Source organism: Loxodonta africana, chromosome 3 (assembly GCF_030014295.1).
Source record: "Loxodonta africana isolate mLoxAfr1 chromosome 3, mLoxAfr1.hap2, whole genome shotgun sequence".
NCBI lineage: Eukaryota > Metazoa > Chordata > Mammalia > Proboscidea > Elephantidae > Loxodonta > Loxodonta africana.
In genome coordinates, this window is record NC_087344.1 from 181,125,500 (window position 1) to 181,153,438 (window position 27,939).

General features: G+C 53.9%; 2 protein-coding genes across 13 annotated transcripts in view; one reads left to right on the forward strand and one right to left on the reverse strand.

Annotated features, from left to right (window-relative positions):
* On the forward strand, positions 1-9,220 carry ZNF687 (zinc finger protein 687). 4 transcript variants are annotated; one of them, XM_003409468.4, is made up of 9 exons: positions 1-107; positions 3,355-5,492; positions 5,651-5,829; positions 6,234-6,410; positions 6,539-6,701; positions 6,832-7,164; positions 7,280-7,392; positions 7,594-7,735; positions 7,875-9,220. In XM_003409468.4, exons 2-9 carry the CDS (start codon positions 3,372-3,374, stop codon positions 8,367-8,369), a joined length of 3,723 nt encoding a protein of 1,240 aa, XP_003409516.2. In that variant the 5' UTR covers positions 1-107; positions 3,355-3,371; the 3' UTR covers positions 8,370-9,220. The 4 variants fall into 4 exon arrangements, with proteins under 4 accessions (XP_003409516.2, XP_064138647.1, XP_064138645.1 ...); XM_064282575.1 differs by lacking the exon at positions 1-107 and adding an exon at positions 147-314; XM_064282576.1 differs by lacking the exon at positions 1-107 and adding an exon at positions 596-1,632.
* The window catches only part of PI4KB (phosphatidylinositol 4-kinase beta), a 25,224-nt gene continuing 6,502 nt past the window's right edge, over positions 9,218-27,939 (reverse strand). For 6 of the 9 annotated variants that reach the window (XM_023547315.2, XM_023547316.2, XM_023547320.2 and 3 more), the window contains 11 exons: positions 26,450-27,353; positions 21,871-21,915; positions 19,176-19,403; positions 18,079-18,306; positions 16,337-16,446; positions 15,631-15,735; positions 15,273-15,396; positions 14,232-14,497; positions 11,656-11,788; positions 11,250-11,370; positions 9,218-10,110 (listed from right to left, as the gene is read on the reverse strand). In XM_023547315.2, coding sequence (XP_023403083.1) covers positions 9,929-10,110; positions 11,250-11,370; positions 11,656-11,788; positions 14,232-14,497; positions 15,273-15,396; positions 15,631-15,735; positions 16,337-16,446; positions 18,079-18,306; positions 19,176-19,403; positions 21,871-21,915; positions 26,450-27,353 — 2,446 coding nt within the window. In that variant the 3' untranslated portion in view covers positions 9,218-9,928. Of the gene's footprint in view, positions 10,111-11,249; positions 11,371-11,655; positions 11,789-14,231; positions 14,498-15,272; positions 15,397-15,630; positions 15,736-16,336; positions 16,447-18,078; positions 18,307-19,175; positions 19,404-21,870; positions 21,916-26,449; positions 27,354-27,939 lie in introns of those variants that run through there. The other 3 variants (XM_023547322.2, XM_023547321.2, XM_064282579.1) reach the window with 3 other exon arrangements.

Below are 27,939 nucleotides of genomic sequence, written 5' to 3' on the forward strand. Positions count from 1 at the left end.
CAGGAAGTAGCGGCGGCCGCGGGGAGGGCGGCGGCGGCGGCGGCGGTGGCTGCGGCTGGAGCAGGGCAGAGACCGCCGGGTCTCGGCCCGCACTAGGAGCGGAGCAAGTAAGCTTGCCTGGGGTAGATACCCGCTCTTGGTCCCGCCCCCTGGGGGGGCGGGTAAATGCCCCCGCCCCTCCCCCACCTAGTTAACTGCCCCCTTCCCCGCACCGCCCCCCTGGGGCGCCCTGTAGGAAGGCCCTGGCGCCGCCTCCATCCTTTGGGGCGGATGGGCGAAACTCCCAGCCTGTTGAAAGCACAGCCCCTAGCCGGGTAAACATGGAGGGAGGGTTGGGGACCCCAAGTCCTGGAGCCCCCGGCCCGAGCGGCGCCCGGAGCGCGGCCCGGGGACTGGAGGCTGCGGGATGTCGCGACCTAAAATGGTGTCCGTGCCTGCGGGTGGGGGCGGGGAGCTGGGCCAGGCCGGAGCCGAGCTGCACCCCGACTGGGCGCGGGTTAGCGCCCCGGCCCAGGCAGGAGTCAGGCTCGCGCCCCGGGCCCGCCGCGCGCCTCTGATCACTCCCCACTTTCGGGAAAGCCTCCAGGAGCCCGGGCGGCGCGGAGCTGCGCTGCGCAGGGTGGGGAGGGCAGGAGGTGGGAGTTGGGACGGACCCCGGCCGGAGAGCGGCGGGTCCCGCAGAGGGTCCCCTCCCGGTTTCCTCTCCTCACCCTCCCACCCGTCGTCCTGGGCTCGGGGGTGCTGCGCCGCAACTCCCAACGGGCCTGGCTTGTCTGCGGCCCGTCCTTTCGCACGTCGGTGGGGGTGAAACGCTGCGCGCCTCAGTTTCTCCTGTAGCTTTTTCTGCACACAACCCGCCCCCTCCTCACCACCCCAGGCGTGCTCACGGCGTCGGCCCTCGGCAGATGGCAGGGACTTAATTCCGCCCGCTGCCCAGCGTGGCTGCAGCCTAATCGCCCCCTGGCCGCCGGCCCCTCGCCCTCCCCTGTCAGCGTAGGCCCCAGGCCCGGGCAGAGGGCTTTGGAGCCCCCACCGGACCCGAGCCAGTTCACCCTCTTCCTGTTCAGCTTCTTCCTTTGGTTTTTGGGGAAGAACATAGGGAAAGGGGGTGGGGGGCAGGAGCCCAAAAGATAGGGCTCAGCAGTCGCAGAAAGGCCTGGCCTGAGCCTGGGCCTCGGGGTGAGGTAGCCTCCTTGGCCTTGAGCTGGGCTGCTTGGTTGTCTGTCCGCTGTGGGTGGCCATCGGATGACCTCTAAGTTGCTTGGACGCCAAAGGAGGAGGTGATCAGGGGAGGCAAGTTAGCAGGTGTTTTCGCATAGTCCCCACTGGTCTGTGCTCACCAGCCCACTTTTCTGAAGGCCTGAGTGGAAGCTTGTACAGGCCTCTCCAGGTCTGGAGAGAGCCAGGCAGAGCAGGGCCTTGGAGGCCCTTCAGGGTAGAGGTAAGGGATGAAGGGCTTTGTTTAAACCCAAAGTCTGCAGAATTGGGGTGGGGGTGGAGGTGGTGTGGAGGGAGGATTCCTCTTTCTGCCTCTAGTTGGTACCCCCTCCTCCCACCCCCACCTTGGTCCTGGCAGTGCCAGCTGCCACCTGCTGGGACTTTCTCCAGTTACAGTCTAAAGGCTGGAAAAAGGTGAGAGAATTGGCCCTGGGAAATGGCTCTCTTGGGCAGGGAATATATAAGGAGAGGGACTTCTTCAGTTACTTTTTCCTGGCTATAGAAACTCTGGAAACCGTGGTGGCGTAGTGGTTAAGTGCTACGGCTGCTAACCAAAGGGTTGGCAGTTGAATCCACCAGGCGCTGCTTGGAAACTCTACGGGGGCAGTTCTACTCTGTCCTATAGGGTCGCTATGAGTTGGAAAAGACTTGATGGCACTGGGTTTGGTGGTTTTTGGTATAGAAACTCTTGTAGGAGTTTAGTGCCTCATAAGTCTTGTGGGATTTTTTTTTTTTTTGTATTGGGCTAGGTTGGGGTTGGGTGAGACTTACTGGGCAACCGTTGCCAAAGGAAAATTAAAAGGGTGAGGAGTTTGAGTTAGGAGATAAACTGGGGTGAGGAGCTCAGAGCTGAAATTAGAGGAGCAAAGGAGCCTGGATTTCTCCGTTGTGATTGCTGGATAAGGCTGCACCCTGGAGTTTTAGCCCTGAGAGAGCAGGGTGGGGAGGCAGGGAGGGCGGGCTAGGGAGAGTCAAGGTACTCTGGGGAAGGTCCGTGAGCGAGCAGCAGGTGTTTGTGACTGGAGAGGCACAGGCTGGGGCCCTTGTGACCAGGCTGCTGTCACCATTTTCCCCTCTGTCTCCTCTTTGTCTCTTTCTCTTTGTCTTATTTCCTTCTTGGTCTCTTGAGTGATTTCCCTGAGTCCATTTCTCCAGTTGGTCTGTTGATCAATCTAGATCTCTAGGTGTCAGTGAAGACCCCAGCTGCCCTAGACTTGACCTTAAATGACCCCTGGCTGTTGTCTGTGACCCTAGCCGTGGATTTCCAGTGCCTGTTCCTTCTCAGCTCTTCCTTGACCTGACATGTTCTAATCTGACCCAGCTGCTGTAATAATAAACCACTCTCGGGGTTCTAATGCTTAACATTTACAATTTCATATCATGCTCAAAATGACCCTATGGTGTATGGATTACTTGTCCCTTCTTTCAAACAGCGAGAGTAAGATAGTGAAGGAACATGCTTATACAGCATACCGGTGATAAAATTGTAACAAGGAGTTGCTTACATCTTTGGTTAAGTCGGAAACCCTGGTGGCGTAGTGGTTAAGTGCTACGGTTGCTAACCAGCAGGTCGGCAGTTCAGATCAGCCAGGCGCTCCTTGGAAACTCCGTGGGGCAGTTCTGCTCTGTCCTGTAGGGTCGCTATGCACTGGAATCAACTCGACGGCAGTGGGTTTAGTGGCTTGCTTAAGTCACTGCCCCCTTGTACATATGGCTTTTCAGATCTCTGTAGACCCCAAAAGATCCAAAAAAAAATATCGTTCATGCTGGCATGAATGAACCCTTAAACCTAGGGCATCTTGTATATCATCTTCCTTGGTAATAGTATTGATTAACTGATTCTGTGCTGGACACAGGACAGGCGAGGTGGTTTCATCCAAGATGCTCACTGAACTTGTTCTGTCTTAGTACTCTGGTTTGTGTTTCTGAGACATTTCTTTTCCTCTGCTCCTCTGGATTTTGCTGTCTGCCCTGGTATGTGCACACTACCCTTTTAGGGTTTGGCAAACCAACCACCTCCACCAGCTCTCTCATAGTGCACCAGTTTGCACTATGGCAGGGCTGTACTCTTGGGTTCTGAGAGGGGATTCAAGGTGCTTGCTTCCAGGGGTCTCAGTTTCTCTCTATTTTTATCAGGTCTGGGACCTGCCACTATGGGGGACATGAAGACCCCTGATTTTGACGACCTTCTTGCTGCCTTCGACATTCCCGACATTGATGCGAATGAAGCCATCCACTCTGGGCCAGAAGAGAATGAGGGGCCAGGAGGCCCGGGGAAGCCAGAACCCAACGTAGGGGGTGAATCTGGAGATGCAACAGCAGCAACTGTTGGAGATGGCCCTGGGGCTCCAGCCCAGGCCTCTGACCACGGCCTGCCACCACCAGACATCTCGGCAGTCAGCGTCATTGTCAAGAACACTGTGTGTCCTGAGCAGCCTGAGAGCCCGGCTGGGGGTTCAGGAGGGGAAGGGGCCCGGGCTGGGGGAGTGACTAAGGAAGAGCCTGTGGGGCCCCGTCTGATGCAAAATGGTTTTGGGAGCCCTGAGCCATCCCTCCCAGGAACCCCACACTCTCCAGCTCCTCCCAGTGGTGGCTCCTGGAAAGAAAAGACCATGGAAGGCAAAGCACCCTTGGACCTCTTTGCTCATTTTGGGCCTGAGCCAGGGGAGGACCCTGATCCGCTGCCTCCCTCTGCATCCTCCCCACCTCATGAAGGGGCCATGACCCCACCTCCTTTCCCCTCACCCTTTGAGCTGGCTCAGGAGAATGGCCCAGCTCTGTCGCCACCTGGGTCTTCCCCACCGCTGGGGGCCTTGAAGCAGGAAAGCTGCAGCCCCCTTTGTCCTCAGGGCCTTGCTCTTGGAGGCTCAGGCTCCAGCCCTGAGGCCACAGACATGCCTGCCAGCGCCTCGCCTCCCCATGTTGCTGGGGTGCCCTTCTTCAAGCAGTCTCCTGGGCACCAGAGCCCTCTTGCCTCCCCTAAAGTGCCCAGCTGTCAGCCTATAAAGGAAGAGGAGGAGGACGAAGAGGGCCCAGTGGACAAGTCTCCCCCAGGAAGCCCCCAGAGTCCCTCTAGTGGAGCTGAGGCTGCAGATGAGGACAGCAATGACTCCCCCGCCTCCTCCAGCTCCTCTAGGCCGCTCAAGGTGCGGATCAAGACCATTAAAACGTCTTGTGGGAATATCACGAGGACTGTAACCCGGGTCCCCTCAGACCCTGATCCTCCTGCGCCCCCGGCTGAGGGGGCCTTCCTGGCTGAGGCTAGCCTTCTAAAGCTGTCACCTGCACCCCCAACTCCTGAGGGCCCAAAGGTAGTGAGCGTCCAGTTGGGTGATGGCACGAGGCTAAAGGGCACCGTGCTGCCTGTGGCCACCATCCAGAACGCCAGTACAGCCATGCTGATGGCAGCCAGTGTGGCCCGCAAAGCTGTGGTTCTGCCAGGGGGGACTGCCACCAGCCCTAAGACAATGGCTAAGAATGTGCTAGGCCTGGTGCCCCAAGCCTTGCCCAAAGCTGAGGGGCGGGCTGGGCTGGGGACGGGGGGGCAGAAGGTGAACGGGGCTTCGGTGGTGATGGTGCAGCCTTCAAAGCCGGCCACTGGGCCAGGGGCAGGGGGTGGCACAGTGATCTCACGGACCCAGTCCAGCCTGGTGGAGGCCTTCAACAAGATCCTCAACAGCAAGAACCTACTGCCTGCCTACAGGCCGAACCTGAGTCCTCCCGCTGAGGCGGGCCTGGCCCTGCCTCCCTTGGGCTACCGCTGTCTTGAGTGTGGGGATGCCTTCTCCCTGGAGAAGAGCCTGGCCCGGCACTATGACCGCCGGAGCATGCGCATTGAGGTCACCTGCAACCACTGTGCCCGCCGCCTGGTTTTCTTCAACAAGTGCAGCCTGCTGTTGCACGCGCGCGAGCACAAGGATAAGGGGCTCGTTATGCAGTGCTCGCATCTGGTCATGAGGCCTGTCGCCCTTGACCAGATGGTGGGGCAGCCGGACATCACACCCCTGCTTCCTGTGGCTGTCCCACCTGTCCCTGGACCTCCAGCCCTGCCTGCCTTGGGCAAGGGTGAGGGAGCTGTCACCTCCTCTGCCATTGCTACGGTTGCTGCCGAAGCCCCTGTGCTACCGCTCTCGGCCGAGCCGCCTGCTGCCCCCGCCTCCTCTGCTTACACGTGCTTCCGCTGTCTGGAGTGCAAGGAGCAGTGTCGGGACAAGGCTGGCATGGCTGCCCACTTCCAGCAGCTCGGACCCCCTGCCCCTGGGGCCACCAGCAATGTGAGTTGTCTTTCACAGCCCTTCCCTGGGGGGAGGAGGACCAGCAGATGCTGTGGGGATAGAACCTAGGAAGGTGTTGGGGGATTTGATTAGGAGAAGTCATGGGGGACAGGCCACTGTTCACTAGCTTAACCTCGTTTCAACCCCCCCCCCAACAGGTGTGCCCGACCTGCCCCATGATGCTCCCCAATCGCTGCAGCTTCAGTGCCCACCAGCGCATGCATAAGAACCGGCCCCCCCACGTCTGTCCTGAGTGTGGGGGCAACTTCCTGCAAGCCAATTTTCAGACCCATCTCCGAGAGGCCTGTCTGCATTTCTCTCGCAGAGTAGGATACAGGTGCCTCGCACCCCTCCTGCCACGTACTGTCTCGACACTTTCCCCACGTACTTTATGGTTTCATGTATCTTAGCACCAGCCTTGGAGATGGCCTCCCAAGGAGAGCCCCCACCTCTCCGCCATATCCCCCAGCCCTGTTGGGAATCTCAGCCTGAGGTATCATACCCTGCCGTCTGTCTTCCCCGGGGAGAGCAGGGCCCCTTTGGAGCTCAGGCTCTGCCTTGGCGGGCCCCCTTGGGGCACTGGGGCTCTGTAGCTCCTTCCCTTCTCCATGTTGCACATGCTCCGCCGCCGACTTCCCGATAGACCTCAGAACCCGCAGTCCCTGAGAATGAGTGTGGGGTGCGGGGGTGGACATGGAGATGCCCCTACCTCACCTCAGCACCTCCCACTTCTTCTCCCAGGTGCCCCAGCTGTTCAGTGGTATTTGGGGGTGTGAACTCCATTAAGTCCCACATCCAGACGTCACACTGCGAGGTTTTCCACAAGTGCCCCATCTGCCCCATGGCCTTCAAGTCTGCACCCAGCGCCCATGCCCACCTCTACACCCAGCATCCTAGCTTCCACACGCAGCAGGCCAAGTGAGACCTGGGGAGGGAGCCCAAGGAGGCGAATGGGCTGGGGCAGGGTTTGGGCCTTGAAGGGGGCCGGGTGGGGGTGGGGCTCCCCATCCCTGCCTGATGGCCACACTGTCCTTTGCACGCCATAGGCTGATCTACAAGTGTGCCATGTGTGACACCGTCTTCACTCACAAGCCCCTTCTCTCCTCACACTTCGACCAGCACTTGCTGCCCCAGCGCGTCAGTGTCTTTAAGTGCCCATCTTGTCCTTTGCTCTTTGCCCAAAAGAAGACCATGCTGGAACATCTCAAGGTAAGGCGGCAAGGGGTGGGGGGCGGGGCTCAGCCGCCATTGACCTGGGGCTGGGGTCACACAACCTTCAGGACGGGAAAGGGTAGGTTCCCCCCCCGCAACAGGAACCCCCCTTATCTTCCTTTCACAGAACACCCATCAGTCTGGACGCTTGGGGGAGGAGACTGCTGGGAAAGGGGCCGGGGGTACCTTTCTGAGCCCTAAGACTGAGCCTGAGGAGCTGGCTGTATCTCGGGGAGGGGCAGCCCCTGCTACTGAGGAATCATCGTCATCTTCAGAAGAAGAGGAGCTCCCCAGCTCCCCAGAGCCCCCCCGCCCAACCAAGCGGCCCCGGCGGGAACTCGGGAGCAAAGGCATCAAGGGTGGGGGCGGGGGGCCTGGAGGCTGGACCTGTGGTCTTTGTCACTCCTGGTTCCCTGAGCGTGACGAGTATGTGGCTCATATGAAGAAGGAGCACGGCAAGGTGAGCAGAGTCCCGAGGGCAGCAAGGTTGGAGGGCCGCCTGGGGACTGGCCTACCTGGTAGAAGCGCGGGGTTCTGGAGTCCAGCTCTGAAGTTTCCCACCCCTGCTCTCCTAGTCAGTGAAGAAGTTTCCCTGTCGCCTGTGTGAACGCTCCTTCTGCTCCGCCCCCAGCCTGAGGCGCCACGTCAGGGTCAATCATGAGGGTATCAAGCGAGTTTACCCATGCAGGTAACCCTGGTCCCCTCACCCCTTCCTCTTTCTGCCCTGCAGGGAAACCCCCCGAAAGTACCTTCCCACCTGTCTCTTGTCTCAGTGGCTTGAAGGTTGAGGGCTCCCCTTGCTCTGGCAGCTGCCTTCCTCTCAGCAGCCAAGGGCCCTGGTCTGTGAGTTGTGCCTGTGGTGCCCATGCCACCCGCTGTCCCCTTCTAGGTATTGCACAGAGGGAAAGCGCACCTTCAGCAGCCGCCTGATCCTGGAGAAGCACGTCCAGGTCCGGCACGGCTTGCAGCTTGGGGCTCAGTCCCCTGGGCGGGGGAGTGCCCTGTCACGGGGCCCCGGTGCCAGAGCCCAGGTAGGCAGAGGCCCAGTCTGCTGTATTAGGGTCACGGAGTGGGAAACTGCAGGGGGTGGACCCTGGCCTCAAAAAGCCAGGGCAGGGGGGCCAGGGACAGTAGGGAGTGATGGAGAGGCCCACGTTCCTTCTTCTCCAGGGCCCAGGACGGAAACGCCGCCAGTCTTCTGATTCTTGCAGCGAGGAGCCTGACAGCACGACACCGCCGGCCAAGTCCCCCAGAGGCGGACCCAGGTCCGGAGGCCACGGCCCCCTGCGCTATCGGAGCAGTGGCTCAGCAGAGCAGAGCCTCATGGCGGGGTTGAGGGTGGACGGCGGTACCCAGCAGTGCCTCGACTGCGGCCTGTGCTTTGCCTCCCCTGGCTCCTTAAGCCGGCACCGTTTCATCAGCCATAAGAAGAGGCGGGGTGTGGGTAATGCCAGTGCCCTGGGGCTGGGGGAGGGGGAGGAAGAGGCCCCCCATCCAAAGTCCGACCCAGAAGGTGGAGATTCACCTTTGCCTACTTCTGGGGGCCCACTGACCTGTAAGGTCTGTGGCAAGAGCTGTGACAGCCCTCTCAACCTTAAGACCCATTTCCGTACGCATGGCATGGCCTTCATCAGGGCTCGGCAGGGGGGCAGTGGGGACAACTAGGCCCCAGCTGGGGACTGGCCAACCCCCACCCTCCCGCCTCACTCCTCCCAGGAACCTGGGTTTCACTGCTGCTGCCTGGTCCCTGGGCTGGGGAGTTTTGTTACGATTCACATTCTGTTCAACTTCTCCCTCCCCTCCAAGGGTAAAAAAAGGCTTTTGAGGGTTATAATTCTTGGCGGGCCCCCTCCCCCCTTTGGGTTTGGCACTTGGGTCCTAGTAGAGTGGGCCCTCCATTCCTTCTTTTTGAGCCCAACACTAATCCCCCTCTGCTGCAGACCCATATGGGACTGGGGTGGGAGGAAGGGACTTTCTTACCCTGCTAGACAGGAACAGGGAAGGACCAATGCTGGGGAGCATCCTGGACACACTCCTTAACTTCTTCAGGCACAGGCAGGGACTGTCCTCTGGCCTGGCCCCACCCCAGACTCCCTGGGCGCTCGAGCCCCCACCCCTGCAGTGCCTTTCACTTGTATTTTTCCCCAGGAATCCACAGGGGGGGTGGCGGGAATGAGTCCTGTTGAGGAGGGCCCAGGGAGAGGAGGGGCACACTCTCAGGAATCCTTTATTCTTGTAGTAATAATAATACTAACAGTGGGGGAAACGGGAGGGAGAAAACCAGACCATTAAAACTGCTCGTGGTTTAATCCCCATTCAGGCTCTTCTTTTTATATGACCTGGACAATGTGGACTTGACAGGCAGGGGGTGGTTAGGGCCAAGATTGGTGGGGGGGTGGGGGGCAGGAAAAGCAGTCTTTCTCCACCTCTGTTTTTGCCTTTTGTGTCTTGGACACTGAGGCATCTGTTCACTCCCCCCCGCCCCCCCAAATAACTCCAGTGACACAGATGGCTAACTAAGGACTTTATTTCAAACAAAAATTAAAAATAAAAAATTGAGAGCTATTTCCCTGGGTATGGGGAAGGGATCAGAGAAGGGATTCCCCGTGGCTAGGCCAGACCCTCACGTTGGAGGGGCTATGGTCTTCCCTTCCTCGCCCCCGGGATGGGAAACCTCAGCAAGTGCACAACTCCATGCCAGAGCCCACCTAGCAAGGGGAACATGAGCTAGGGATCAGTCCCTGGGAGGGCACAGTCGGGCAGCAGCATGGCCAAAGGCCAACCACAGGATCAAGTCCTAAGTACCAAGAACCTGCTCTCTTTCCCTCACTTCCTGGGACCCAGAGCAGATTAAGAGGATGGCCTGTGGATAGAACCCCTCAGACCCTGGTGAGGGAAAAGGCCCCAGTGTCCCCCACCGTCATCACCTCTGTTCTCGGCGGACAGTAAGTCGTAGAGTCTGTCAGGTGGTAATACTGACACAGCTGGGGGGCAGGGAGTCCCAGCACTCTGGACCTCCACGGCTGGCTCTCCCACCCCCACCTCCCCCCGCCCCCGCAAGCTCTTGCAGTTACCACATGATCCTTTGTATCTCTTGCCTTCCGTTTCCCTTGGGTGGATGGTTGGGTGAGTGGGGTTTCCTGGTTTGGAGTTTATCAGACAAGGGCCCTCCTACGGAGGGTCCCTTGGATCTCCCACCACTCCTGGGCCCAAGAAGGAGAGTGTCACATGATGCCATTGGTGAGGTACTGGAAGCCATCGTAGAGTTTGGTGGTGATAGACCGCATGCTGCCATCCACCATCTGCTCTACTAGCAGCTGGAGCTGCTCCTCGGTCATGCTCATGTGGAACCTCTCTTTGAGGTTACGGATGGTGCTGGAGCCATGGAAGCAAGGAAGCTGAGAACCTGGGGGAAACAGTGGGGGTAGAGGGTCATGGATGAGTAGGAGGGAGCGGTGGTAGTAACAGCCACAGTAAATACAGCCAGGGGTATTTGAAGTGCCCCTTCCCCTCCCCACCTCAGGAAGAGCCCTGAGAGTGGATGTAGTTTGGTTTGGGCAGAGAGAAGAGAAGACTGGTAGGAGACCCTGTCTTGAGCCCGTCTTTCTCCCACACTCCTAAGCCCTTCTGTAGGTGAGGGCATGCCTGGGGAGGAGGGAACAGGGCCAGTACCACATCTCCCCTGCTAAGGGCTGAGGGGACAGGGTCTTAGGACCTGGAGAGAGAGCTGGGAAGAGGTTCTGGGCAATGGGCCCTGAGCTGGGCACTTATCTGGTTGTAGGCCTCTGCCTATGCTACGTCTGACACTCACAGATGACCTGGGCCACCGTCATCACGGGGCCAGACGGGGATGCTCCTGAGCACCGGCGACAACCTGCAGGGTGGGGGCAGGGGTGGGGAGGAGGAGGAGGAGGAGACTGGCAGCTCAGACCCTGTGCACACCTGAGCCTTAAGGAGAGGAATGGGGACAAGGGCCCAGAGGAGCTGGGAGAGGATAGGATCCTGGATCAAAGCCTAGGAGGTGGCAGGGCAGTGAGGAAACAGCCTAGTGAAAGACCAAGATGAGCGAAAGAATCCTCAGCTCCCAGCAGGAGGGGCGAGCAGTGGGGAAGGGAAAGGTGCCTGAGGACAGGGCAGTCCAGGTCAAAGTGAAATGGGGAGGCAAGTGGTGACTGAAGCACCCAAGGGACAAAGAGAAGGGAGGTGAGAGATGGGAGGAGGAGGCTGAAAAACTGAGAGGTACAAGGGATAGGGAGGTTAAAAGGGGTCAGGAGGCTGGAGATGGGAACTGCTCGCCCCGAGTACACCCAACAGGTAGCATCTGCCACCAGGACCTAGCTGTGCCAGGAGTCAGGAGGAAGGTCTTGAAAGAGAAACAAGTCACTGGACCAGAGCTGGAAACCCTCTGGGGACCTCCCTCCCCAGTCTTGGAATGGAATCAACTTTCTGGAAGTTCCATGGTCCTGGGCTCCAGCGTCAATGGGAATCCTAAGGCACCACGAGCACTGCTCTAGCCCCAAGCCCCTTGCCTCCCCCCAGCCCCACCTTGCTGCATGATCTCCACAATCTGCACCACTTTATCCATGTGTTTTCGAGCAGCAATCAGCCCCTGCAGCATCAGCATCTTGTAGTAGTTGAACATGTCCCCATCCAGGCCACCCATCACCTGTGGAGAGAGGAGAGCATTGTATGCATAAGTGGCTTAGAGTAGGAATTGTCCCTGTCCTAATAGGCATACCTCTCAGACTGGGTGGTCCTCCTTGTACCTGGGGCAAGCTCACCGAATTCCTTTATTCCCCCACTGCCTTAGCCGGCAGGAAGCCTCCCTTCATCCTGACTTACTACCGTTTCTGTTCTCTTCTTCCCTAATTTGGGAAAGCCCCCTCAGCTCCCCCTCCCATGACAGAGAAAGAGCACAGTGACCTGGAGGCATCTCTCCCTCCTGACTCACGTCCACAAACTCTGTGGTCAGCTTAAAGGCTGACGTCTCAAACCCCAGGTTTCGGGGTGAGCTGGACAGGATAAAGCCAAAGTCGATGTGGATGATGTGGCCTTCTGCGTCCAAAAGGATGTTCCCATTGTGTCTGAGGAGGGGGAGAGGAAGGGAAAGCAGTAAGGCTGACTGAGGCCATGACACACTGGCCACATGACACCAGGCAAGAGCCCCCTGCCATGTTTCCTGCTGCCTGTAACTTAACCACCTAGGACCTAAAGCTAGCAGTATAAGAAAATTGCTAACAAAGGCTGTGGGTTCTGAAATTACTATTGTTAACAATTTAATAAAGATAGTTTAAGATTATCCCAATTTTCCTGAAATCGTACTTCTAGCACTCAAACTGATCCCAATCTTCTAAAGAACCCAAAAGCAAGGGTAGAAGGTGTCTGAGGCTGCAGCCCCTGTCACAGGGGCTTTGCTCAGTGGGAGGCCTTCATTGTTTACCTGTGGTTTCTCTGTAATTCCTATCAGCTCACTGCACATCAGAGGCCCCACCAGAGGGAGCCACAACCAGAGGCAAGCAGATTGGAGTTTAAATGTAAAACGGTGTGGGAGCCTCAAGGGGTAAATTGTAACTCTCTGATAAAATCACATCTGTAAAAAATCTCAGGAGGCAATTACTGCAGGACAGGTGTAGGAAGTAGAGTTAAAAGAGTCAAAGGAAGATAAATCCCTGGTCTCTGAGTCCCACATGAATGGCCTGTGGAAGTAGGAACAATTAGCATGCTAGGCACTCGAGGCCTGGCCTATTCAGCATAACGGACCTCCACAGTGTCAACAGAGGCTTTGTTGGGCCAAGAGCTCATGGTCTGAAGGCCACCTTCTCTGGACCTAGAGAGGAGGACAGAGGGAGAAGGGAGGCTCGCCTGACTCTTTCCCTTCTGGGAAAGCATTAAAGGCTTAGCAAAGGTAGCACAATCCTGAGAGCCAAAAAGGCTCGAGGAGATGTCCTAGTCCAACCTCTCATTTTATAGGTGAGGAAACTGAGGCCCAGAAAGAGGAAGTGACCTTGCCCAAGGTTCCAAGGCTAGTAAGGGGCAGTTTCTCTCTCTTCTCTACTGGAGTTAGCTCCAGCTGGGAAACTGTTTGGGGCTCATTCTGAAGCGTTAAAGGGACCTGCTTCCAGTTTGGAGCTCCAGTCACTGCTGCCACTTCTTTTCAGTGACTGTTTCCATTCATAGCTTGACTACATCTATTTTTTGAGTTATTACAAAAGGTTTATCAGCTGCCCCCGACACCTTTTTTTTTTTTAACAGATGGACTCTCACTCATTTTTCAAACATACTTGAGTCTCCTAAACGAATGCCCTGAGGCCCCTGCCTAACATCAACTTCCCTCCGATCCATTTACTCAATCCCAAGGTTCAGCTCCAGGTTCTTTGGTCCTTAGGTTCAAAATCCTGACTCTTCAGGATTAGTCTGAAGCTTGCAACCAAATTCCCTTTAAATCATTCCATTTCCCTCCAGCCCTCCAGTGCACAGCCAGGTTCATGGACAGGGCTGGCAGGATGGAGTAAGCACAGGTTCTGAAAGCTCTCTGACCTTTATTTCCCTCATCTGTCAATAGGGATGAAGAAAACACCTGTCTAACAGGGTTTTCTTGTGATTTACTTAGGACATGGCAAGCCATGGCAGGCACCTAACAGATGCAAGGTTTCTGATAAGCTGCTGCCACTAGGTTGCTATGGGGCTGGGTAAGGCCTGGAAGCACAGGCCACTACAGTTCTGCCTTCCCAGGGCAGCTGCCCTAGGCCCTGAGTCACTGTCCAGAGACACTCTTAGAAGGCAGGGCAATATGGACAACATGTTGTTCACCCATGTGCATAGGTATGCCTCTTAAAGGTCGTTTGATATTGAAATAAATGACAGGTCTGGGTATAACAACAGATACTTAAGTTTTTGGAAATTGTATGTCGGAATGAGAAGAACGAAGAATTCAGGGCAGGGAGTTTCAACTTGATCTCCACCATGTTCTTCATTTTCATCTTTCCGTTTCTGTTCGCGGTCACTACCATTATCCTCGTGCCAGATTCCCTTACCTCTTGGGTTGACTGTTGCCAAACAAAGGCCTGATTCCATCCACCCTCACCCACGGCACAGAGGTATACTCGCTGACCACAGACTGTATCACATCACCCTGCTCCCTACAAAATAAACTCAGCTCACAACAAAGGCCCTTCTAAGCTGGCCTCAACTTCCCTTTCTGACAGGCGGTACATCCCAAGCTTTCATCACATGAGCTGTTTCCTCACGTGGAACATACTCCCCCAGCCTTCTCTGTCCTCACTGTCCCTCGTCCTTCAAGGCCCTGCTCGCTCAAACCCCTACTCCTCCTTTGAACCCTTCCCTTCTTTGTCCCTTTAGCCTCTGTCCATCTGCCTCTTTGGCTTCCTGTCACATGAACACATCTGTCTCTGCTTAAAATGTTGCTGGCTTCATCTTTATGTCTCAGCAAGGTGGTAATGAGTTAAGGAGAATGACACGTGAGTGAACCTGGAAAAATGGTTAGGACGAGGGCAGGAAGTCACTTACCTGTCCTTGACTTGCAGCAGGTAGCAGACTAAGCAGTAGCCAGCGCAGCTTTGTACGAAATTGCGCTGGGCACTGAGGAAGGCCTCGGTGGTGTAGCTGCCGTGCTCCTGTAGGAAGTAATCAAGCAGGGAGAGCTGCGACTGTTTCTTCACCTGGTGGATGGACACAGCGTTGACCACTGGTTCAATCATGCCGCTGTCGGCCGAAATCACAAGAATCTTGTATGGCTTGATCCAAAGGGGTACTCGCTCCTGTTCCCAAATGGACTGTGAGGAGATAGGGAGGTGTTGGGACTATCATTTTTCTCCAGACTGGGGGAGAAGGCTAAAATTCCCTCTGGCCCCAACCTCTCTCCTTAGTGGCCTGAAATTCTAGGCCACCATGTAAGTGAGACCTACTGATCTTACTGAAGACCAGGGAGTTCTGAAAGAAAGTCCAGGATGGAGACACAGGCAAGCACACTCAGAGGTACGTGGGAAAGGTATCATATACACAGAAAGTCCAAAAATAGCAGGAAGAACAGGAAACCTGTGGTCGCCTCACCAGCAAGGAGAATGGGAACCATTAAGACTAGTTCCAAGAACAACAAGAAAAGGATCTAGGTCCAGAAAAAGCATCTCAAGAAAATGAACATGTTTATATAACCAAGTGGATTAAACAGCTGAAGTTGCTTATAGGTGCCCAGCCCAGGGCACTCAGGAGATCAGTGTCTCAGCACATCTGTAACCCACTTGCTGCAGAGCAGCTGGGAGTTCTGATCTAAAGGACAAACCCAGCAGCACCCTGAAGTGGCAGTCATCAGAACAGCGCAGGTGCAGTTCATAAAATGGCCAAAAGAGGTCACTGTGGGGCTGCTCCTGTGGCTGTGTCGCCCAGGGGAAAGTAGTTCCAGGTTTAGTGTATTCAGTTGTGTATCCAGTTGAGACTTGGGCAGGAAAGGGATCCCCAGTAGAACTCCCTGCACAACCATGTATGTGGTCATCTCATGAGGTGGGCTGGAGCTGGGCTGAGTTCTTCTTCTTTCTCCCTCCTTTCTCTTACCTGCAGTTGCTTCAACACCTGGAAGGCCAGCAGTTCCTGCCGAAGGTCATCCCCACACTTGACGATGACTGACAGGAGCCGCCAATTAGGGAGATGACCATAGGGGGATCCCTCTCGGATCCGCCTGTGAAGGAGAAGGGAAGGGTGCCATAGGGTGAATCCATGGTGAGAACAGAGTGTCTACCAAAAATCCAAATCAAACGCCTCACAAGGCAAGAACTCAGACTGCCTGAGTTCCAGTGTAGGCCATTGTTTGTCCTTTGGGTTGTCCCTGGGTACAGGGACTTTGGGCGGCTGATGGACAATACCGATTGTCACTGGGCTTCGTGAAGGGTGCAGAGACCCCCGTCCAACTCACCGCACTTTCTCCTGCCAGGGCTCTTTGAGAGCAACTGCAGAGGGGTCTTCTGGGTCTCGTCTGAAGGCCGTGGGGGTGTGAGCCAGCTGTTCTGAAAGGCGCCGTCTAGCAGGAAGGAAACACATCATTTGCCTGGAGGAGTTACCCCAGAGTCTGACACCCCTATGTCTACGCTGCTGGCAATTCCTGAGCCGTTTCCTTGATTCTGGGCACAAAGATAGGAACCTGCGCTGAGAGAGACTCATGGAAGGAAACATACCAGTGGCACCTTTTGCTAACCTGGTGGTTTGCAACTGTGTTAAAATGCAGATTACCAGGCCCTCCCCCATTCCTCCACTAAGATTCTGATTGAGAATGAAGTCTGAATCCAGAATCTGCATTTTAAACAAGGTCTCCTCCTCCTTGGCTCTGAGACACCTGCTTCTCAGACCTCACTTTGAGAAACACTGCTCTGACTCCTTTCTCTGGTGCCCTCAGCACTCTGAAGCCCTTTCAAATGGAACTGCCTTCTGCAGCAGCCCATGCAGTTTCTCAGCCTGCACCCTGGCTGCCTCCAGTCTGCTGGCCTTCAGGACAAGAAGAGAGAAAAGAGAAAGATGCAGGCTGACAACAGAGCAGATGGTTCAGACAGAGATGAAGGGGACAGAGAGAGAGACAGTGCCCGAAAGAGGGATGAAAAATGAGAGACAATGTGATCTGGCCATACCGGATGTCCCCTGCTGCAATGAACACGGGCTCCTTGCTCTCCTGGCTGGTGATGCTGTCCACAGAGAACTGGGAGATGTTGTCACAGCTGTTGGTGTGAACTTCAGGGAGCTGGGGGGGGAGGGGGCAGGGCAGGTCAGGAGGGCCAAGCACGGGTCTCGCTTCTTTCCCTTCTTCCTCAGATCACGTCCTGCTTGTCTGTGTGCCATCTCCATGCTGTGTTCAGCCCCTCCCTTCCAAAGTCTGCTCCAAAAAGCCTCCCCTGCTGCCACACCATCCTGACCACCTGGACCCAAACAGCTGAGGCGCTCACACAGACCCTGCTGGCAGTGTTTCTCAGAGTGCAAACTACCTCCATCAGTATTATCTGGGATGCTTGCTAAAATGCAGCTTCCCAGGCCCCACCTGCATTCTCAAAATTCCTAGGAATGGGATCTGGGAATCTGAATTTTTAACTAGTTTCCCAAAAGCCTCCAAACACACCAATATCTGCAAACCACTATCACAGCTATCACGGAAGCCTGCACCTCCTCATACTGACAGCTCCCCAAGGTCGGGAATGTTTTTTCTCTAGAGTTCAGACCAGGCGTCTCCGGGCTAGATTCCTCTGGCCATTTCCTCACTCTGAGCCGTCCAGTCCTACCGCCCCCGGTCTTTCTCTACTACAGAACATTCCATGAAACCCCAATCCCTTCTTCTCTTTGTAACAGAACATTTCTCTTCAGATCCACTCAACTGTCACTTAGCACATCCTGCCGGCCTTGCTATATCTCTTTTTTTCTTAATCTCTGTGTCCAATCTCCTCAATTAGATGTAAGCTCAAGGACAGAGATTCTGTCTTTTCACAAAGTGAAATCTGGCTCTGGCATGGCCTTACGTATGATCCTGCTCTGGCTTCCTGCTGCCCTCAGGATGAAGTCCAAGTCACTTTCTACAGTTTACAGGATCCCTCCTACGATCTGGCCCATGTGGCCTCTCCAGCCTCATTTCTTCATCACTTCCCATCTCACCCACATAGCATCGTAGCCATAAAAATTTCTCCCAGTTCCTAAAACGGACCAAACTCTTGCCTTCTGGTCTTAGTATGTGCTATTCCCTCTGCCTGGAATGTGGTTTGCCCAGCTAATCCTACCCATCCCTCAGGACTCAGCTGAGATGTTCCTTCTCCAGGAACTCTCTGACTCCCACCCCAAGTCTGGCGTAGGTGCTACCCCCACCCTCAGGTGCTCCCAGGGGCCCCGTCCTCTCCACCACAACCTGGATCACATCATACTACAAACTACTTGTCTCCTGGTCTCGTTCTCTCCCCTATTAGGTCACAAACTCCTTGCAGACAGGGGCCAAGTCTTGGTCACTAGCACACTGCACTCAGTTCTGGCACAAAGAAGGCCCTTAATAAAAATTTCTGAATGAATGAATGTATAACTTAATCACATTCTCTTATCCTAAGAGAATTTTATATAGTGGGTGTTCAGTAGATATTTTGATTCTCTCATTCCCCACATCTAGAACTTCTTCCTTATGTTTAACTTGAATTCCTCCTGTGGAAAACAAGTTCATCTGAATCTATTCCAAATAAGAACTGTTTAGAGCTTTGCCCTATCATAACACTTACTATCCACACCACTCATTTGGACACTTGCCTCGGCCTGCCTCAGGGTGTGTGGTCTTGTCTCAAATACATTGAAAGCTCCTGAAGAATAGGTCCTGCGTCCCAGTCATTACCTCCTTGAGCTCCCTCACCTCCACCTGCAGCTCGCCTATGTCGTCCACTGACCAGGCCTCATCATCGTTGTCATAGTTGGGTACGGTGCTGAAGCTCCCTGCCCGTTGCTCATGGGTGATACCACATTCAGGTAGGTTCTCCACAGAGCGTGTGCTCCGAATTCGGTTCTCGGGGATCCGGGCGGGGACACTGGTGGTGTCAAAGTTTTCACATTCAAGGACTTCCACATAGATCAGGTAGGGAGCCTGGGGGGAAGGGGAATAGTATTTATAACTTATCTCCACCACTATCCCCCAAATCTCAACTCTGTTAACACACTTCTTCCTGCTACCTACCCACTTCTACCTCCCACCCTCATCCCTCAGCCACCTGACGCTATGAACACCACAAGGGCAGGGAACCTGTCCTATGAACACCCATAAGAGGAATTTGGGCGAGAAAGTACACAAGCCTTCAAAATATTTCAGCTGAGCTTCAAAATGTATAGATGATGCACTTGAGCAAAACCAATTCTAAATACCAACGACAGCCCACTAGAGGGGCCTGGAAGCTTCTGTGGGCTTTTCCTAAAGACAGGGGCCAGAAAGTGGCTGCAAACAAAGACAGAAAAAAGCTTTGGCACAATCCTGAGGAGGATTCTGAAAGAAGAATCTGAACCAGTAACTTTCCATCCAACTGACAAATTCAACTAGCTCTCTCCGGTATGAATCAGGCATCCTTCTCCCTTTCTCCCGCCACTCTAATCAGAAAAGGTTTTAGAAACTAACTATTTCTCTACCTTCATTGCTGCTGTACCTGGAAAGCCTAGGCATTACAGAAGGGCCGGGGGAGAGCTACCAAAATGCCCATAAAGAAGGGCTGGAGAGTGACTTTTCTTGAGATGTGGCAAGAAGTGAGCTGCAAAGATTAGGCTTCTCTGGTCCAGAAAAGCAAAGCCCAGCAAGGGGGTCAGGTGGGTCCTCAATCACACGAGCACTGAGGTAAAGTCATGGTTGACATAGACACCATGAACTATGAAGTTCTAGGCAGCCTAGGATGTTGGCAGAGGCATCGCTAGGACAATCGGGGGAGTACAGTCAGGTCAGGAGTAGGGTTCTGGTGAGTGTCCACCTACCTTGTCCTTGGAGTTGAGGACAACAGCCTGGGTGTGGGGCACGCGGACCACGTGGTGGTCAAAGCCGGCCGTGGGCAGCCAGACTCGGGCAGGGAGCTTATGGTTCAGCAGGGAGAGCTCTGAGATCAGCCGCTGTGTCTTCTGCTCCTTGGTGGGGAGCGTGGCCAGCCGCTTGCCGATCGCCATCAGCGACTTGATGAACTCTCGCTCAGGAGCCAGTCTGACGGGCTATAAGAGGTTGAGGTGAAAGAGAGGAAAGTGAAGAAACCATAGGAAAAAAATGATCCACCCACTTAGTTACTCCTGGCCATGCGGGCCAGATATCCCAGTGTTTGGAGAAGTCCAGGGAAGGAGCTACCTTTTGGCCCTAGTAGATCCATCCCAACCCTGTCAGCTAGAGTCAGGAACAGGTAGAACAGGCTGTTCCTGGAGAGTAAGGGGGCCATGAATCCAGCTGTGCTAAGTCATGGGGAGGCACCCTCTTCTCTTAGACTTGAGAGTCTCAGGGGCTGTCCCAAGGCTTCAGGGTGGGCAGAGGACAGCACCCAGGGAGGTCAGTCAGAGCCCCAGAAAGAAGAGCTGCTCACACCTGAAGGGTTTCACTCATCTCAAGAACAGGGTTGTCCCTCTCCTTGTTGGGATCCTTGGGGTAGGTCTCTGCCAGGGGGATTTTTCAGGGCCCACACGGCTAGGGATGGGAGCTCCAAGTCAACACCTCCCCTCTCAAAGAAGGAAAATTCTTCATTCAAATGACTTTGGTTGCTTTTCATTGCATTCCCCTGCCCACCCCACAGTCTCTTACAAGGGATCAATGCACATGCAGGGGATGAGAAGGGGATGACCAGACCTTGCATCAACGAGGGGACAATCAATGAGGAAAAAAAAGTAGATGGAGGGGGGTAGGTGTGGGTAGGTGGATGGAGAAAGTGATGGCCCCTTTTAGCACTTGCTGATGGCCCTGAAGGCCTGTCTCTTTATGGGATTCCTCCTTGGGTCCTCTTCCCCAACATCTCAGGGCCTAGGCTTCCCTTCTTAGTTCCTGCTGTGAGCTTAGCTCTTCATGCTGGGCACTCCAGTCATGCCCAGAAAGGGCAAAGTCAGTCTGGGGAATAAGGGCAGTGGATAAAATGATGGTCTCGGCTCGACATGAAGAACGGCTCTTTTTCCAGCTTAAGTCCTTCCACCATAAGGAGCATGTATCAAGACAGCCACCCAAATCCCCATCCCATCTCCCCTCAGCTAGACAAGAGCTATTGCCTCCTCTTGTAGAAACAGCATTTCACTCACCAGCTTCTCTCTCCCTTTCTGTGTCTTGCTTAGTTTCCTGATTGAGAATTTCTACCCTCACTCCCTCACACTGCCAAGAAGAGTTTCTTCTGAAAGCTGGGCAGTACTGGGCCCACCTCTGCACGTGCAACAGAACCAGGGTCCAGAGGAGCAGTTCATCCCTCAGCCTCTATCCCACAGGAGGGCTGGCTCAGAGCCCCATACAAGTAATGAAATAGGGTATCTGAATCAATCAGGGACACTTTGGGGGGCAGGATTGAAAAGAGATAAACAGGGACAGTAGAATGAGGCTTCTGTGGCCCCTGGAAATATCACAGGGGCCTAATGGGGAAAGAAACAAAGGACAAGGAAATTTGGAAACTTACTCCTTCCTTCCTCCTGATCCCCTAATCCAACCACTCAGGTGCCAAATGGTCACTGTCCCAAGGACCCTCTATCCCAACCAATTCGTAGTCATCTCAGATGAGAAAAGTCAGACCCCTTCTTCCCATCTCCAAATCAGCATTTGGGTCAGGGGCCCCGAAATGACTTGAGCATGTTGGAAATGTGACCCTAGGCCTTGAGAGAGGCTCTGCCACATGGGACGGATAGGAATCATGATTGAAAGGGAATCAGCACAGGGCAGGGAAAACTGATTGGGTAGACAAATCAAAAATAAAATGTAAAAAATCATCCAAACTCCCAGAGGGTCCAGCATTTCCTCTCACGTCTCTGCCCAGCAACAAGGTCCAAGACCCTGTGGGACCAGAGGGTCAGGGGTCGGTCTAGAAGTCATCCAGAGGGAGCAAGAAAGGAGAACAGGGATTAAGGAACCTCCTGGGCAGTGAGCTGGGAAAAGGGAAGAACTCAGACCTGGAAGAAATGGGGTTGAAGTTACAAAAGAAAACTGGCTGTGGGGAAGTAAAACTTTCCTTCAGGCCAAGTCCTGTTTTCTTTTGGAGTCTGCTCACTCAACACAGGGCCTAGCATTTAGAAGACACGGACTCAGTATCTTATGATGGCCTGATGGCAGAAACCATGGGGAAAGGGTTCTGGGTGGGAGAAACAGGATCCTGGGGGTTTCTGCCAAGCAGTTCCTTATTCCAATCCAGGTGTAAATTCCACCTCTCTCCCAGTTGTTTGCTCCAGAGACCAGGAGCCGGGGGCCAGGGGCTGACTATCACTGCATGGCAGCTGTCTCTGAGAGAAGGATCAACTGAGCCCAACTCAGTCTGGGCTGGGTGCACAGGCAGCTAGGGGCAGGAGGGCTCCTCCCGGTCTGGGAGGCTGGAGAGGGAGGGGCTGGTCTCCTAGGAAAAGAGGCCTTTGAACTATAGTCTTGGCCTGGGGGCTCAGATGACCTGGGGACGGAGAGGAAATGCGGCCGTGGGGGGAGCCTGCCACCCAGCCCCAGCCTGGCCCCACTTACGGAACTGAATGAATTATCAATACTCTCGGTGCTGGAGGAGAGCTCCTGGGAAAGGGCCAGAGGACAAGGGAGGAGGAGGGGCGGGGAGGGATGGGAGAGAGACAAAGGCAGAGAATTTAGCTCCAACTTGGCTCATAACTGCTCCTCCTGTAGCTCTACCCTTCTACTTTAATGAAAGAAAGTCGGCCCCAAGATGCCACTTGCCCAGATTCCCAACACCTGTGGAGATGCTAAAAGGCCAGCTCAGACCCTGAGCAGGTCAAGAGGGTGAAGAGGATAAGAAAGCAACCTCTGTTCTTTATTCCCTTCTGTTCTCGCCTGCCCGCGTCTTCCTTCTACGACAGCCCTAAAGCTGGGTCCCAGGGAGGTGAACAGCTCTGCCCCACCAGCTTCCCTGCTCTTCACGCACTCACGTGCTCTCCACCAAGCCCTTCTCCGCGGGGACCACCACAGACGGCTGAAATTAACAAGTTGCACGGCCCCCATTCTGAAAACCCCAAGTTCCTCCAGCTTCTTGGAAACCTCAGGGAGAAAGGAGAAGAGCTAAACTTTCAGTACCCAGTATACCTCCTCTCTTACCAGTCTCATTATCACCCTGGGAAGTCTAACCTCAGCCTTGAACCTGTGTGACAAACGGCACTCCAGACCCAAAACTTGAAACCTCTGGGCTGGACGCTGGTGGGAGCAAAGTATGAACAAATCTCACATCTACTGAACTCTCTTTAGGCTTCCTTATCAGGCTATCTCACGTAACACTCAATAAACTACAACTTTTTGACATAAGGTGGGGAGCTAGGTCCTAGCTAAATCTATTAAGAAGGCTGAATAGCGTGGCAGCTGCTGTCCTAGTTCGAGCCAAGGGGCTTTATCTAACTATCACCCCTCCGCTGTGCCTTATGGTGGGTGTCCGAGCAAAACAGGAGAAAGGGGTGGTGCTCAAAGTCTCATTGGCAGCGCTGCAGCAGCCCTCAGCGTCCTGGGCTCGGTCTGAGGAGACCTACTTCGGCACAAATCTGCCAAAGGGGCGGGGCCCGGGCTCAGGATTCAAAGTCCTGAGAGCTCCCAGGGCCCCAGAGGGCAGCGGTCAGTCACAGTCACTGAGCTTCTACTCTGGAATCAGCGTTTCAGTATCTACTTAACTCAAGTCCATGATTTAAGTTTCATTCTATCTCAAGGTTCCCACAGTCAGGTCCTTCCATGAAGGATCTGGGCAGAGGGACACTTTGAGGGAGAGGTCAAGCCTGGAAACAATCTCCCAAGGCAACAACTCTTCCGCTTAGGGTAGAGGTGGGAAGGAGAACTGAGGCAGCGAGGATGCCAGGGTGTCATATGACATGGTGGTTCAATTTATGCCCATGACCTGGCTGGGGAAAGAACAGCAGGTAGGACAGGGGCTCCGTGAGCAACGCTCCACTGATTTTCCCAGACAGGTCCACCGTCTGACTCACTCACAGCCTAGGGGAAGGGAGGTATACTATGACCTGCCCCTCTCCTCCTACTCCTGGGCTTGACTCACTCAGACTGAGTCAGCTCCAGGGAGCACAGCTGAGTCCAAGAAGCTGACATCACATCGTATGGGGCTAGAAGGTCCACTGAGGCTTTCAGTGTGACCCGAGCAGCAGATTTCTCAGTGCAAAGGTTACAGTTCTGAACAGACAAAGCTCATTTACTAAGAGTGTCATGATGTGGGGTGGGGCAGTACTGAAATCTTTCTCTGCGCTCTATGCCATGCCAAATATTCAGCATTTGGTTACAAGTGGGAAGGAAAACTGCCTGAGCAGTTGCCTGGCTAGGCTGCTTTGCTTTGAAGGGAAAATGGTGGGAGAGGGAAGAATCAGTGCTAGAGCTGCTGTTGGGGAGCGAGCGTAAAGAATTCCTCCCTGAAAGAAAATGGACCCCTCCCTTTGTGAGGTGTGGGAAGAGAGGAGCTCTCGGTAGGGAGGCTCTAGGCAGAAAGAGAGCTATACGGGCCACTTCCCCTGAAGTCTCTCTTCACTCTCATTGGCTCCTCTACTAGTTGTAGGAGCGCAGGATTAAACTGAGAACCCAAGAGGAAAGCAAGACACTGGAAGCACAGTGTCAGGTCCTACCTAGAGATTCTCCTTCTACTGTCTCTGTTCAGACCTTGGAAAACTACGTGCTTTGTTTTAACAAGCTCTAAGTGTCCTGCTTATGGGCAGAAAACAGCTTTTCAAGAGAGTCATGTACTAAACTGTTCCCTAGACAACGGGGGTTTCCATATCACCTTCTCCGTTCCGGAGGGCAGGGAAGTGCTTTATTTACCTTACCGTGCTCCATTGCCTCTGGTGCAGGGCTCTGCACAGGGTACACACTCAGTAATTATCTGCTGAATGCACGAAGGCTGCATCATAGGGGAGGAGGAGCAGAAGAAGGAAAGCCAATCCCCTTGGTATTTTGGGGACCGTGGGGGCCTTGACAAATGCAGCCTCAAAATGCTCTTGTGCTGAAGAAATGTTTAGATTCCTATTTATTCTCTCTCTCACTTGATCACATTTCCTGAGGAGCCAGAGTGGATTCAGGTGTCTCATTCTGCCAGCATCAGGTAACCTTTGAGTGCCTGGATGCAGTGACCCGAAATAGTCAGGCTGGAAAAAATGGCAGCTGGGGAACCCATCTTAGGGATCTAAGCACTCACAGAATACCTGCCTCTTGGTGCGATCCACAGTCTCATCCTGGAACAGGACTTAGATGCAAGAAAGAGGGTTCGAGGCCCAGCATAGGGTAAGAAATGCCCTGATGCCTCAGCTTCTCTGGCCCTAAGATGAGAACTACAAAATGGATACAGAGAAAAGTCAAACCTGACGAGGGACACCCAGCTGCTCACACTCACACTGCTAGGGGCTTGGGCCCAAGAGGTGGCAGCTCCCAAACCCTTCATGACATTAGTGCCATTAGAATCTAGATGATTCTTCTCTGCTCTGCAACAACTTCCCTTCCTGACCTTGGGCTCCACTGGCAAGCTCAACCAGAAATGAAAAGGGTTCACTGTGGTTCTGAGAACAGCTTGGGTCTGCCTATGCATGGATGTGGAAGCCTAGATGGCCAAGGCCCTGGGCCAATTCTCTCCAAATGGCCTCTTAGAGCTGGGAGGCCCAGAAAAACCTAGCAAGGGGGCCTGGGGAAGTGGCCATGGAGAAATAACCAAGGTGGCCAAGCTGAATAACTATGAACTCCAGCTCTGGATCTGAGTCCTGGCCTGACATTCCCTAGTTGAGAGGCCTTGGGCAAATCATCTACCTCTCTAAGGCTCTCACTGGCAAAATAATACCTATCTCCTAGGATTGTTGTGAGGAATAAATGTAAAGTGCTTGGCACAACGTCTAGCATATAATAAGTGCTCAGTAAGTGCTAGCTCTTTTAGCTCTACTGTTATTCTCACTCTAGGCCAATTACTGGACCAAATCATCATAAAGTACCTCGTTGCCAGAGAGAGCAGGTTCTGTAGTCTCCCTCCCTACTGCCCTTCCCTTCCCTAGTCACTCTGACCTCCTCCTGGTTGAAAGAAGTCCCGTTGTACCAGAAACGTGGGTGGGGTATGTGCCCCACAGAGGCAGATGCCAGGACCACGGCTATGTGAGATTTCCAACAAGTGCAAATTCCTTGTTCTTTTCTCCCTTCCCTCCTAGACTGGCAGCCAGGATGGGAGCCTGGCCAGTGGTGAGTCAGAGGGGAGGACTGGGGCACCATTGTCTGGTGAGGCCACCAGGTCACCAACACTTGGTTATCCACTGGGCAACTTCCCATTTCGAGATGTGAAGTAGAGGATGGGTGTAGGCTCCTAACGTGCTCATCTCCTCCCTCCTTTGCACCCTAAATTGAATACCCCCATCGCTGCTACAGCTTCCTCTTCTTCCCAGCCTCCAGGTCCTTGACTAGACAAGATTTACTCTTTAACAAAAGATGGCTTCTCTCTTCCCTTTTTACTTCCTCCAAATGATATAGGAAAGATACTAGCAAGATACCCCTCCCCCAAGGAAAGACAGGCAGGAGGGCATTCTGCAGATGCCTCAGTGATAGGGAATGAACTCTTCCCCAATGCCAACAAAAAGCAGGGTCTTCTGGGGGTGGGGGAAAGGGATTATGAGGAGGAGTGGCCAAGAGAATGAAGCTTATGTCCTATTTAACATCCCCCAACTCTAGCACACACAGAACTCACGTACAAAGACCACCACAGTCCCTTTTCCTCCACCACAACTGCTCCTCTGAGAGGCTCTGGTAGGTATGTCAGGTCTCAGATTAGGGTAGAGAGGATCTCTGCCACAGTTCTTAGTAAGCAAGTAGTTAATGGAATGGACAGTCTGGAGTATCAGCCTTGCCATTAACCAGCCATCTGACCTGAGGCAAGTCACTTTACCTCTCTGGGTCTCCAAGTTCTTCCTTTGTAAAATGAGGCAGTTGGGATACATGAATTCTAAGGTCTTTTTCCAGTGTAACTTTCCATGCTTTTATCACAGTGAAATGAAACAGAGGGGAGGAGAGAAAAGGACGGTGTAACCCTACGTCAGACATTCTGTCTCCATGCAGCCCTCTTCCACCGTGACCCTCCCCAGAATTTTACCTCATCCTCATTCTCCACTTTAGGGTTGCTGGCTGTTCGTTTCAGGTTGCTGCTGAGACTTATGCTGGCGGTGGCGTCTGATTTAGAGCGCTGGTGAGTCCTTTTAGAAGGAGACAGCCCTGTGTCAGGGGCTGGGCTCAGGGAGGGCAGCTCCCTCTTTCGGTGAGCTGGCTTCAGCTCATCTGAGAGGATCAGCTTCCGCAGCTTGGTCCCACGGGAGTGTCGTTGAGTGGAAATGTGCATGTCTGAAGAGTAAGCCCCGAGCAACAGGGCACACTGGAGGGAAAAGTTAATGCTCTGGCGGCAGCGATGGACTATGTAGGGCTTGATGGCATCACCCACGTCCTCATCCATGTGGATGTACATGTTAAGCAACTGGGGCAGATAAAAGTCCACGTCCTCATTGCGAAAGCAGAAGAGCCGGTTGCCGATGTAGGCTTGCACTCCAGGCTCCTTGGAGTTATACAGATATGAAATGGCCATGGAGATGTCAAATAGTTTTGACTCGAACAGCCTCAGCAGCCAAGACTGTTTGGCTGAGTTGTTCTGTCGCCGCCTTCTTGATCCTTTCGCTGTGCCCGAGGCCATAGTGGCCCCCATCTCATCTTCCTCCTCCCTTATCTGGGTAGGTGTTTCATCCAGGCAATGGATCTCACTGTCCACACCATCCCCATTGACCAACTCCAGCGGGGTGCCTCTGCTAGAGACGGCCACGCCTCCATGCAAAAGCTTCACTTTCTCCAGCACTTCCTGGCAGGCCTTCTGGGCCACCTCAGGGTCAATCACTGATAGTTCCCCGACCCCCTCCGTGATGACACTTAGCAAGGAGCCCCCATTATTCCCTGGTGGGCTAGGAGTGGGCTCATTGTCTCCCATGGCCACAGCCAGACTTCGAGCTTCCAAGCTACAGGAGAAAGGAGGGAAAAAGGAAAAGGGAGACACATATACATACTGGTTAGTGGTGCCATCCTCACTCCTTTCCTTCCCTATGATGCCTTCCCAGGCACCGCCTCTCTTTTTGTCTTCCTGAACTCCTTAAAATCAGATGAAAAGTTACTGTTTCCTAAAACTTTCCCTGACTACCTCCACTTTTGATCCCTGCATTACTTTTCGTTCCTTCTGCCTCTGTTCTTAACTTGTATTTGCAAAATGCTGCTTTAATGTATGTTACGCTTATAAAGATTTACAAATTCTTCAGGTGGACTGCAGGGACATGCTGGTCTTATTCACTTGTGCCTAAGCCTTCAAATACTTTTCTATAGCCTTGCCCTTCCCATGTCTTCCTTTAAATGCCTGCCATCACCTTTTTCTTCTCCCATTTAAGCTATTTCCTTACTCATATAACATTCCATACACAGGCCCTCACATCTCACCTCTATTTTGTATTAAAGTCTTGATGTATTTTTCCTAGTTATAGGCACGTTCTTACCTTCCCTTTCAGACACAAAGCTCCCAGGGAATAAAGGCCAGCAAACATAATGCCAAGCTTC